Raw genomic sequence first — 13,190 nt, 5'->3', positions numbered from 1 at the left:
GATACAAATACAGCTACAGCTACAGATACAGATACGTTTACGTTACGTTTGTTGCGCCATGTGGCCGATTGCCCGCTTTGTTGCCGAGCGCGTAATTATTTATTTATTATTCACACACACACACACATACAAAGTGCTATTTGGTGTATATGTGTGTGTGTTTACATTCCTTTCATATTTGCAGTCATACTTTTGTTTTCCTTTTTATTTATTTGACGCTATTAATTAAAATTGTTGGCGTTTGTTAAGGCACTTCTGTTGTTTACATTTCATTTTGGCCGCTTGTCGATGATATTTTTACAACGTGTGCACATTTTCGTAAAATATTTTTTTATTATTTCAACTCTTTGCGCCTTAAGGCAACAAGAATTCTTCAAATATTATGCTTTCTTAGCTCACTACTTGTAATATGATGAAAATTAATTGAGATATTTATTTTATCGGTTTAAAAATTTAATTATTTTAATTTGGTTAGCACAATCAATAATTTCGTTAAAAATCGTATAATAAATATTGTAGTATTATAACAAAGTTTGTATATCATAAGCAAACCAATTTAATTTCCAATTAAGCTAAGAATATTTATATCTGCATAAGTGTAGTATCCCAACTTTTGTTTTGCTTGAATTCTTTAAAAAGTTAGAAAAATGATTTGAAAAGGTAAAACTTTTTATAGGATTTCAACTCTATTAGCTAATTTAACTAAGTGCAGAATACGTATTTGAAGCATTTCGTATGTTTAATTAACATAATTGCACAAGCTTTCCAATTAAACTTTTAAAATTCATGAACAATTTATGGCAAACTTGCTCAACTTGACTTATTCTACGCTTTTGAAATTCCAATTAGCCTAACTTTGCCACCGACACGTTTTCTTTCTTTCTCTGCTTCTCCCTTTCTCTCTCTCTCTCTCTCTCTCACTCAATCATAATTCACTATAATTTCTAACACCGCAAGCGAATTTCACATTTCAGCATTGGCATTTTATATTAAGTAACTTAATTAAGTTATGAAACATAATTCTTAGTATTCCGCATTTATTTTGGTCAGTTTTAAATTGGAATTCTAGGGTTTCATTCCATCTTATTATAAGGAAATCAATTCCTATAACAAAAGGAGCAGTAAGACTGGGAAAAAGCCAATGTATTCCCTTATCAAATTATAAAGACAATTTGCAAATCAAGTTCGCAATATATAGTAAAGAGGAAAAGAGAAGAGGGAAATGCAAACGCAAATTGCATACGTTGTGTAAGGGAAAACCGCAAGAATCAAACCTGAGTTCAGAGGAAGAAGAAGATGAGGAATGTGGGCGTCATCTCATCTATGTTGGGATATGCACAGGAGCGGTTGAGCGACTAATGGGCCCAAAGGGCAATTGGCATATGTGGGGCCCCAATTCTGTACTTTCACTCCAAGCAAATTAAGTAGCATTAATTACGCATATTAAGCTTACTTTACATACTATATTTATAATTATTTTGCTTTCAAGTAGCAGTTTCTCATGCTCTAACTTCAATTCTTTATACTGAGGGATAATATTTAATATCATTACAGTTTTTCATATTCATGATAAAGAAGTGTTCAATAATCGTTATGCTGGCAGCATATTAACATTACTAATTTTTGCGCAAGTCATTAGTTATAATTATCGTTTAGTTTCGATTATAATTGTCTATTATATTTGTATAATATTTTTAAAATTTACTCTTATAAGTTGTAAAATTATTAATCACAACTTAATTATTTAATAAATTTTAATCAATTAAGTATTTAAAAACATGCATCAATCGAAAGTATTACACAGTTGTTAGACAAGCATGAATTATTGAAAAATTGTAAATATGGGCCAACTGCTCCACCACTGGGAAAAGCAGGACACATAAATAATTACTGGGACTAAACGGTCACTACAGGGACAACACTCACAACTCATGAATATGTGTGTGAATGCAAATGAATGAATGTGAATGCTGGACAGCAATCTGATTTACAACAAAACCGAGTTTCCATTTGGATTTGACGAATGGTCGTCAGGACATCGCTTGGTTAATCAAAAGATTTTCCGTTTGACTTACTTTCATTATGGCAATTTATCAAATGTCGACGTTATTGTGTTTGCTACTCATTGTGGTTACTTTTATTTCACTTGCAACGTTCGAGCCGTAAATCATTGTGTGTTTGCATCGATTTTAGTGGCTAGAATAATGTGGCTCTTTCTTCTTGGGAGACGACTCTTGACTTGGTTATTCCTATGGGTGTTGTTGTTGGAGCTGAGAACGTGCTGAATTTGCTCCATTTCTGTCTGAAAGTTGCACAACAACCGCCTGGCGCATCATTAGTTACATTTACCACCCCCACACACTTTCCACCACCCCTCCACTCAACCCACTGAGGCATTCGCGAAGCGTTGTCGACTAAATTGAAGTTTAAAATAAAAACTTTGCTGCATAAAGCGTGTTATTTGCGCAGCATTCAACACGGAGATACGACTACGGCTTCCAAAGTTGCCACAACCCCCAAACACATTGGTATTGCACATAAACGGCTTAGATAAAAACCCGAGAACAAAAGACTCCGACCAGAGACGAGCTCTAAAAAATATAATGACAAGCATGTGTATGAGAGGGAGACTTAAACAGTTACAGAAACTGTCCGCAAAAGAGCTTACGGAACTACTTATCTTAAGTTTAGTTTATGAATATAGGAATAGAAATTCCCCTTTATATAATATCTAAAGGTCATTTATGTTCTTATTATGGCGCTAGTCAATATAGATAATAATTTATACTTACAATTATTCTGAAATATATTTTTTTTATAATTCCAACATTATATGTAATATGTTTTGAATGTAAGTAATGCTCCTTATGGTGGAAATGTGATGGAAATTTTATTTATTTATTAATTTTCGACCAAAAGCAGTCGGCAATAAAAAAAATAATAAGATAATAAAATAAGAACAACTAAAATTAAATTATGAAACATATATAAAAACAAAAACATTTCAAAACTTCGTATTCCCAATATTTAAAAATGCATTTATGGCAATTAGGTATTATTGTTAATATATGTAAAGAATTATCATTTAATAAAGACTGAAATATCTTGAAAACCTGTCTTTCTGTAACTAGTATATTTATTTTACTGACCAAACCACCCTCGTCACCAGCTCTATACACATATACGCCGTATTTTATGTGTGTTCAACAGTCTGCGCGTCTGTATGAAGAGAGTGCGCTCTGCCAAAGGGTTAAGAGTGTGCACAAAAATCAGGTCAATTGTTGGCAAATGATACTAAAAAAAAAAGATGAAGCTCAGCATAAAAAACGGCAACAAGCCGAGAAGTAAAAGCAGCTCAAAGTGCTCATCGAGTCAAAGGAATAGAACAGAAACTGAGGCACATAAAAGCCAAGCATTAAGACTAGATGAGAGTTGGATGATAGCCAATTTTAGGGTATCTTAAAGGTGTAATTTAATAATCGAAGTGAAATACGAGCATCTAATGAATACTTGAACTAACAGAAAGAGCAACAGTCGAGCGAACCCGACTGTGACAGACTCGGTACTTAGTTAAAATAAGTATAAAAACGCGGGGGAAGAGGGATTGGGCATTTCGAATACATCTCTCGGTTCAAAGAGTATATAAGATATTTATTTATAATAAAATAAAATTATGAAAATTGATTTGAATTTGAATGAAAATAAATCTGAAATAAATTTTAAAATAAAATTTAAAAGCAAAAGATATTTGAAAAATTAAAAATATTATGTTGCCTGCTTTTGACGAAACTTAATATTATCTGTATACTTTAATGATATACTATCTAAAATGTGGTATAACTTGAAATTAATGTTGTATTCTTTTGCTTTTCTTTGCAGTCAACGAAAGGCGTCAATGAAAGGATAATAGTTAAATAGAAAGGAACCATGTCTAAGCACACTGACAACGATAATCTGCGCAATGATATCTACGAGAATCTGCCCTGTCAGGCCATGTACAATGAGTCTGTTCGCAAAATGCAACAACAACAACAACAACAGCAGCAACAACAACAACAGCAGCAGCAACAACATATCAACATTGGCAATGCGAACATTAATTCAAATGTTAACTCGAATTCGAACTCGAATTCCTTAGGCAACAACAAGTTGCCCAAGGAAATGTTGTATGCAACGCCGCTACGTAAATCGGATCGTTACAAGAGCAGCGAACGGAGTCGTCATGTGGCAGCCGCCTCCACTGGAGATGGGGGCGTGGCACATACAACAATGCAGGACACCAAGTTATCCAATTTAAGGGATTCGAATCGCTTAATCAGCGCAAGAAATGGAAATCCAGTGCAGATCACAGATCTGGATGCCAATGATGAAGATGAGTTGGTGGAGAGGGAGCGGGAACGAGAGCGGAATAGGGAGGATGATATCAATGCATCCACAAGTGCATTGGTGGGTGGCTCCAAGACCAACAACCAGGTCATGTCTTTGGGGGCGGGAAGTACACCCAGTAAACAGCTCGAGGATCGACGCATACTCAACTTTCTGAAGGATACGACGCAGGTGCAAAAGAAACTCGAGATAACGGGACGCGATTGTCCCAATGCCAGTTTCTCCAACCTGGCCAGGGAGGAGCACTTTGCCAATCTTGTGCAGCAGAATTTCGCCTTGGAATTGACCCAAACCAATGGCAGTTCAGCTCCAGAGGAGGATGGCCAGGAGTTGAACACTCAACCGACTCAAGAGACCGCTGACAATCTGGAATCCTTGATGCAGCGCAAACACTCACCCGACAAGGAGCTTAATGGCGGATTGGCGCCCGCCTTAATGTCGAGTAATCCGCGTATTGTCAGCACCGTCTATATACATCGCGAGTGGGTGCTCAAGAAGATTGCCCTGTGCCTGGAGCAGCGCACGGCGGGCAAGAAACCCATGCCGGCTGCCTTGGGAGCTGCTGCCAGTGTTGGTTATGTCTCGGCACGTGCCAAGGCGGCGGCCATCTCCAGTTCCAGCTACAATGGTTGCCTCGTCCTGGGCTCAAACGGATCCGGCAAGACGTCCATCTGTCAGGCCATCATGAAGGGCAACTCTGGCACCAAGGGCATACTCAATCGCAAGCTCCTGGCGTGCTATCTAATTGAATCCCAGAATCCCGAGTGCCACAGTCTGTCTCTGTTTATGCGTAAGGTTGTGCTGCAGTTGCTCAGCCATGCCTCGTTGATTTCTCGCGAGGATAGCCAGAGGATCATCGATGAGGGATTCTCCTTTCTGCGCGAGGAGGCGCAACAGCAGGAGTCCAAGTTGGACGAGGCCATGCATAACATAACACTCAGTGAGAATGCCGAGGAGCTGCTCATTGAGGAGCTGAAGCGTGGTGCAAGTGAATGCGACACCAAGGAGTTGGACAACTTTCAAAAGCGACGCACTTCAACGGCCCAAAAGCCAGGGAAATCGAGTCTCACCCGACAGCAGTCGGAGCCAGCGCCGGCCCAGAGTTTGCACCCGTCGGAGCTGGCAGATCTTCCAGAGAAACCGGGTGGTTATGGCACGCATCCGCCCAAGCGTGGTCTGCAGGAACGCGGCGAACAGGACAAGGATACGGGCAGTGAGAAGGAGCAGAAGCTTAAGCATGAGCACAAGGAGAAGGATAAGGACAAGGAGAGGGAGAAGGATGCACCGAAGAGCAGTCCGGTCAAGACCAAGTCCAAGATTCCCGTCAAACGTGGACGCACTGGCAGCGGCGTCTCCTCGCCCGCCAAAGTCCTGAGCTCCACATCGGCCATGATGAGCAATGGCCAATCCATACAGCAGGGCGGAGGCGAGGACATTGCGGATCTGGTGAGCGAGCAGCTGAAGCATGAAATCGAGGCGGCCATTCAGGATGTCAAGCAGGATGAGGATCAGCCTGAGGCGGACAAGGATTTAAGCCGTGAGGAGCCGGAGAAATCGGAAGCGGAACCTCTCATCGATTTTGAAGAACAGCTGGATCTGGAGGCGATAAAGGAAGTCACTCCCACGGCAGTGGAAGTAATGGCGCCGCCGCCTGTGCCTGGAGAGAAACCCAGAGTCATCAGCAGCACCAACACATTGCCACCGCCGTTGCCCAAGACAAAAAGTTGTCGCACCATCATCGCCGATGGCTACTACGAGCTGTTGATGTCCAATCCGGAGATCTTGGAGTGTCTGAGTGTGGACAGCATTGAGAAGAATCCGGACGAGTGTTTCAAGAAGGCGCTGCTCTTCCCGCTGCTCGAATTGACGCCACCAAAGACGGCACTTTTGTTGCTCATTGACTCCATTGATGAGAACTACATCAATGATGGGAACCTGATCTCGACACTGAAAGGAGGACGCGGTACAGTCACCAACAATCACAAGAGTCGCAATGTTGCCGAGCTGCTCTCCAATCACATTCATCTCTTTCCCAAGTGGCTGTTCCTCGTCTGCACCACCAAGAAGCAGACGAAGCAGATAACCAAGATGTTTACGGGATTCAAGAAGATAACACTCGATGACTTGCGTAAATCGCATGTGGTTAAGGATGTGCAGGAGTATATCATAAATCGTTTGAACTCGGACTTTAAGGATAGCATCATGTTGACCAAGGAGATCATTGAGTCACTGCATCAGCTGTACATCAAGTCGAATGGCTGCATACTCTATCTGGAGAAGGTGCTGCATGGCATCAAGGATAATTTCTTTAGCTTTAGGGAGATCAAACTGATACCCTGCACTCTCAATGGATTGTATCTGTACATCTGTCAAAAGTCTTTCAACAAGAAGCAGTACATGAAGATTCGTCCACTGCTCAACGTCTTGTTGGCCTCCTCCGGCTATGTGGATAAATTGTTTCTCTTCAACTGCCTGAGGACACATAATTATACCATCGATTGCCAGGAGTTTGAGAAGCGTCTGCAATTGATGCGCAATATTCTGGCATACGATGCGAATGCGCAACGTTTGAAAATCTTTCACAACTCCTTTGCCGATTGGCTGGTGGATGTGAAGTTCGCGACCAAGAAATTCATCTGTGATGTGAACGAGGGTCACGTCATGATCTCCATGTATTATTTACTTGTCGCGGATACACTGTGCGCAAATACAGTGCGCAGATTCGCCTATCATCTGATTAAATCGGGAGAATATCTGACCAATCGTCATGTCGATCTCGATTTGATTCTGATGCTGCTCGAGTCCCGTTTAAATCTCAGTGATTGCTTCTACACGAATCACCTGAATTGCTGTGCTCAGTGTGAACATGATTTCAAGACCGATGTCAACTTTTTGCCCAAAACTCGCGCCATGCTGGAACGATTCCTCACCAATGAGTTGAGTGAACCGTTTGCTCAGTTTCTCTGCGATTTCTTTAAGCCCAGCCTGCCAACGGATGCCAAGATCCTCAAGCTGCTGATCGAGACGGGCATCAATAATGCGGAGGCGCAGAACTCCTGTGAATCCTCGCTAATGTCACCGGAATTGTCGGATAAATCGCAGAACATCGACTTTGAGCTGGCCGATCTGTTGCTGTCCAGCGAGAAGAGTTGTCTGCTGGAGACACAGCGTACGGTTAGTCCCTCGGAGCAGAGTGAACCATGTCAGCCCGAGGATGAGAATGCCTCCAGCACGTTGCATCAACTCTCCGACTCGCATCACATTGAGCTGCACAAGGGCAAGGCATTGATCCATATCCTGGCCAACGATGGCAATCATCAGTTGCTGGAGCGTGCTCTCAATGCCTGCAAGAGTCCCATCGATCTGGAGATTGAGGATTACAATGGTCAGACGGCGCTGAATATTGCCGCCCGCAATGGTCACCTGGATGTGGTCAAGTTGCTGTTGAGCTTCTCGCAGCCCTGCAACGATGGCACTGGACGCATGAAGCGTGTGGATGTCAATCATGCGGATCGCGATGGCTGGACACCGTTGAGATCCGCCTCGTGGGGTGGACACAGCGAGGTTGTCCGTCTGTTGATTGCTCAGCCCGCCTGCAAGATCGATCTGGCGGATAAGGAGGGACGCACGGCGCTGCGGGCGGCCGCCTGGAGTGGACACGAGGACATCCTCAAGCTGTTGATTGAGTCGGGCGCTGATGTCAACTCGGTGGATCGTCAGGGACGCACCTCATTGATAGCCGCCTCCTACATGGGACACTATGACATTGTGGAGATTCTGCTGGAGAATGGCGCCAATGTGAATCACCTGGATCTGGATGGACGCAGTGCCCTGTGTGTGGCCGCCTTGTGCGGCTCCTCCGGCTATAGCAAAGTCATCTCCACCCTGCTCGATCATGGCGCCAACACGGATCAGCTGGACAATGATGGGATGTCGCCACTGCTGGTCAGCTCCTTTGAGGGCAATGCGGAGGTGTGTGAGCTGCTCCTCGAGAATGCTGCCGATCCCGATCTGGCCGATTTCATGGGACGCACTCCATTGTGGGCCGCCTGCACGGCGGGACATGCGACGGTGGTGCGATTGCTGCTCTTCTGGGGCTGCGGCATCGATTGCATGGACTCCGAGGGACGCACCGTGCTGAGCATTGGCGCCGCCCAGGGCAATGTGGAGACAGTGCGTCAGCTGCTCGATCGGGGGCTGGACGAGACGCATCGGGACAATGCCGGCTGGACACCGCTGCACTATGCCGCCTTCGAGGGATTCCATGAGGTGTGTCTGCAGCTGCTCGAGTCGGGCGCCAAGATCGATGAGTGCGACAATGAGGGCAAGACGGCACTGCATTTGGCGGCACAGGAGGGACGACTCCGTTGTGTCCAGTCGCTGCTCGACATTCACTCCAGCTTTGTGGACCAGAAGGCGCACGATGGCAAGACGGCATTTCGATTGGCCTGCCTCGAGGGTCACATGGAGACCGTGGAGTTCCTCTTGAAGTTCTGCTGCGATGTCAACTCCAAGGATGCGGATTCGCGCACTACCCTGTACATCCTGGCATTGGAGAATAAGCTGGACATTGTCAAGTACCTGCTGGACATGACCAATGTGGATGTCAACATACCCGACGGCGAGGGACGCACTGCGTTGCATGTGGCCGCCTGGCAGGGACACTCGGACATGGTCAAGACTCTGATTGAAGCTGGTGCGGATGTCAACTCAATGGATCTGGAGGCGCGCACACCACTGCACTCGTGCGCCTGGCAGGGCAACCATGATGTCATGAATATATTGTTGTACTACGGCGCCCTGGCGGATCATGCCTGCAAGCAGGGAGCCACCGCCCTGGGCATCTCCGCCCAGGAGGGGCATGAGAAGTGTGTCATTGCGCTGCTGCAATTTGGCGCCAATCCCTACAAGTCGGATCACTGTGGACGCACGCCCATCAAGCTGGCGGCCAAGTCAAGTCGCAGCAGCATTCTCAAGATCTTTGAGAGCTATACCAAAAGTAAGACCAACTGCGAACGTCGTAGTCTCTTGCTTTGTTACTAAATCCTTGCCCTCTCCCCCGTTCATTTCTTTAGATGAAGCTAGCAATCCCAATGAAGCTAAATTCCATGCCAGCATGCTGCGATCTCCGGATCAGCCGCCCGCGCTGCCCCTGCACCAGAACCTTGCCCCGTATCCGGCACATGCATCCGCTTCCTCCGTCTGCTCGGCGGCCACCACAGCCACCGTGCACAATGGCAGCAATCTGCAGGTGCTGAATGCCTCCAGTTCCACGCACAGCTCCAACAATTTCTACCAGAACACCATGCAGTCGGATGCGAGCAGCTTGCACAAGCGCAAAAGTGTCATCTCTAGTCAATCCACGGGCAGCAGCAATGATGTGAGTATATAGCCAACATATCATCTTTAATTTCAATATTTTATATTTAACATACCCACAACAAACCTATTTTACATATATTTCTAAGAACTTAGAATAAAAATGTGCAATGTTTATATTTAATGTGTATCTAAAACATGCATATAATATAATTCTTGTCTCTTGGTTTTATATTAATATGTTTTCACACTATATAATCGCTTTTCCCACAAATTTTGTGATTTTTTTTTAAATTGAGTAGCCCTTAAATTTGTATGTTGCAAACTTCATTACTAATTTTTTTTATTTATTTCAATAAAATTAATTACTTTATTAATTAATTTCAAAGCTTTGTATTTTTCATTTTTGATATTTAGTAAATATGATACAAATTTTATAATAATAACACGAGAACTATTTATATTGGATAAAAAACGTGTGACATCTAATTGGAATCTGCGTCAAAATTAGAAAATTCAATTCTTCTCCATCCCTGCCCATTTTTTCCCATACTTTGCCGTCAAGCTAATAAAAAAAGAAAGTGTTTTGGGAAAACTCGATAACTCTATAAATTACTATCCGATCCGATTCGATCCGACTCGACTTATTTTTTATTTTTTTTAATTAATAATAATTTAATTTATTTTAAAATTTAATTCCTCCCACTTATATCTTCTTCTGCAGCAGGCGCCTCTCACCTTCACACAGCAATTGCAGCGTCAAAGCAAATTGAGCTCACGCAACAATCTGATGGTCAACTCGAAGCATGCTTCCGGTTCCGGTTCCGGCTCAGCTGCAGCTGCAGCCTCTCACAAATCTAACAGCAATGGACAGCGTCACTCTCAAGTGCTGCCCGATCTCAGCGAGCATCAGCTAGGTAAGTCAGCACTTTTATTTAATAGTTCTAATACTCTTCTGATCAGGGAATCAAACCGAAACAAATATAGTTTACGGTTTCGTTTCCGGTACGTCCCGAAATAACTATTTCGGTAAAAAGTTCTATTCCAGTTTTTTTCTTTCGGTTCCGGGATCAGTACCGGTATCAATTTTGGCATCGAAATAAACAGACCTAGGATAAAAAAAATTTTTTTGACGAATTTGAAAATATTTGAATGCAGAATGTATTTAGAGGCCAAATCATGATCAAAATGACTTTCCGCTTAAAAATCGGTTCAGTTTTAATCAAGTTATGACAGTTTAAAGTTGGTCAGACTTCGGATTTAAGCACTTTACAAGTCAAAATTTTTATCCAATTCTTCATGATTTTTTAAAAAAATTAAAAGGTCTCAGAATCAAGTTTAAAGTGTTGTTTTATACTAATTACGATATAAGGAGTTGATTAAAAGTAAAAACTTGAGATTTAAAATTTTGAATTTTCAAAATTTCAAAGGGGGGACCCTTAGCATCGAGATCAATATCTAGTAGAATCTAGAGGAAAATATTTTTTTTTAAGAATTTAATAAAATTTGAATGCAGAATGAATTTAGAGACCAAATCACGATCGAAATGATATTCCACTTAAAAATCGGTTCAGCTTTGATCAAGTTATGACAGTTGGAAGTTGGACAACTCTTTGACCTAGCAACTTTACCACAACCGTACTGGTACAAACGTTTCGGTATTCGGTTCTTAGCAGAGAATTTTCATTCGGTTACGGTTTCAGTTCCGGTACTAAAAATGAAACGGTTATTTTCGGCTAAATGTTCCGGTGTTATTCCCTGCTTCTGATGGAATTTTTTTGTAATTTTATAAAAAAAATAATTAATTAAAATAACAACTGAGAAAACTTATACATATTTAAATTTAATGACTTGCTTAAAATAATAGCTTTTCTCTTTTTCAAATGTCATTCTCTCCTCGCAGCAAGCAATATGACCAACGAGGCGGATCTGTACGACATGGAGTGCATGTCGCCATTGTATGCCACACCACCACATTCACCGAGCAGTGAATTGAGTTCACCCGGCCAGTTGCCTGCTCTGAATGCCTTTGTGGATGATGACAGAGCTGGTACCAGCGGAGGCGCTTCAAAGCCCGCCTTGCCCGATAATCACTTTGCGCGGGATACGCATATGCGCATTATTTTGGGCAACCTTAAGGAGAATCAGCCCAGTTCATCGAGGTAGCAATTGCATAAATATTTATGTATACAAAAAATTTAATAATTCTTTGATTTTTCTTAGCAAAAGCAAACGCAGTGGCGTCTCCAGCAATCCGGCAATGAGGCTCATTCGCAGTCGCTTCGATTCGGCGGCTCAGCTCATCAGGCGCACCAACAACATGCTCTCGTCGAGCAGCAATCAAGGCTCCTCCAGCATTGGCGTCAAGTCAGGCACCTTCCAGTGGCGCAAGGAGAGTCAAATGTAAACAAAGACAGTGACACACACAACACACACACACTTGCATACTCAATTATAGTAGTAGCGTGTATTTGACTTAATTGAGTTTATATACTTACTTTGTACTTTATGAAAAAGTATTTGTTTTTTGTGATAGTTTCAATTTTAGTATACAAAACACTTTAATTATGTACTCTTATTTCAATAATTAAACAAAAATACATCTAGACCTATTGCAAAAAATGTAGTTTAAGGCACGAGCAAAGTATTAACGAATTATAGAATGATATTTCAGTACATTTTTGGCATGCAATCGTAGAGAACTCATTAAAAGTAGCATCGAAATTACAAATGATATAAAAACCAAAACATTAAAAAAACAAAGACGATAGCGAACACAACTTACACTTAATACATACACTTAAGATTCCACCGAGAGACTGGTGCGAGTTTGTTTTTAATTAATTTATTAATGGAATTATCTTAGGCTGAACAACAAATCTAATACTTATTTGAGTTAAGCGTTTCAGTTAGAGACATTTTAAACGCCATACTAAGCAAGCATTAAGCATTAATATTATTTATTTAATATCTAGCATGGTAGTTTCAACATAAACGATTATAATGCGAATTATGTCAATTTTCAAATGCAGCTTTGTAATTGATCAGAAAAGTTTTCAATGCCTTATGGCATGATTTTATTATGTTGCATCACTACTCGTTCCTGTACCTAATTTCAACTTATTCCAGCAATCCCATTTATTATAATTAACTGAAAGACCCAAAAGACCTGCTGACACAACAACTGAAAGTCTCAGATGGAATATTTTCTGAAACTCTATTCTCACTGCAAAGCAGCAAAAACACACACACACACACACATAAAGACAAACAGGCACAGACAACCATACAACGTACTTGGCTTAATCCAAAAAAAAAATAAAAAACTTTAAAACAGCGAAATGTTGATTAAAAATGAAACATTATAACGTAATTAATTGTTAAATATACATACAAAACGCATATTTACAAGTTAACAAACAATTCAGAGTTATTCAAAGATACATATTTAACATTATAAATAACCGAAAGAATAATAATAAAAA

General features: G+C 41.8%; 1 protein-coding gene across 1 annotated transcript in view; it reads left to right on the top strand.

The window, feature by feature from the left end:
* Positions 1-13,024, top strand: part of LOC117789744 — a 39,388-nt gene extending 26,364 nt beyond the window's left edge. The window contains exons 2-6 of the mRNA XM_034628858.1: positions 3,880-9,385; positions 9,462-9,766; positions 10,430-10,622; positions 11,609-11,867; positions 11,929-13,024. Of these exons, the coding sequence (XP_034484749.1) occupies positions 3,928-9,385; positions 9,462-9,766; positions 10,430-10,622; positions 11,609-11,867; positions 11,929-12,112 (6,399 nt within the window). The 5' untranslated portion in view covers positions 3,880-3,927 and the 3' untranslated portion in view covers positions 12,113-13,024. The remainder of the gene's footprint in view (positions 1-3,879; positions 9,386-9,461; positions 9,767-10,429; positions 10,623-11,608; positions 11,868-11,928) is intronic.
* The last annotated feature ends 166 nt before the right edge of the window (positions 13,025-13,190 follow it).

Source organism: Drosophila innubila (genome assembly GCF_004354385.1).
Source record: "Drosophila innubila isolate TH190305 chromosome 3R unlocalized genomic scaffold, UK_Dinn_1.0 2_E_3R, whole genome shotgun sequence".
In the NCBI taxonomy this organism is placed as follows: domain Eukaryota; kingdom Metazoa; phylum Arthropoda; class Insecta; order Diptera; family Drosophilidae; genus Drosophila; species Drosophila innubila.
The sequence above is the reverse complement of the archived record's forward strand: the minus strand, read 5'-3'. Positions and strand labels throughout refer to the sequence as shown.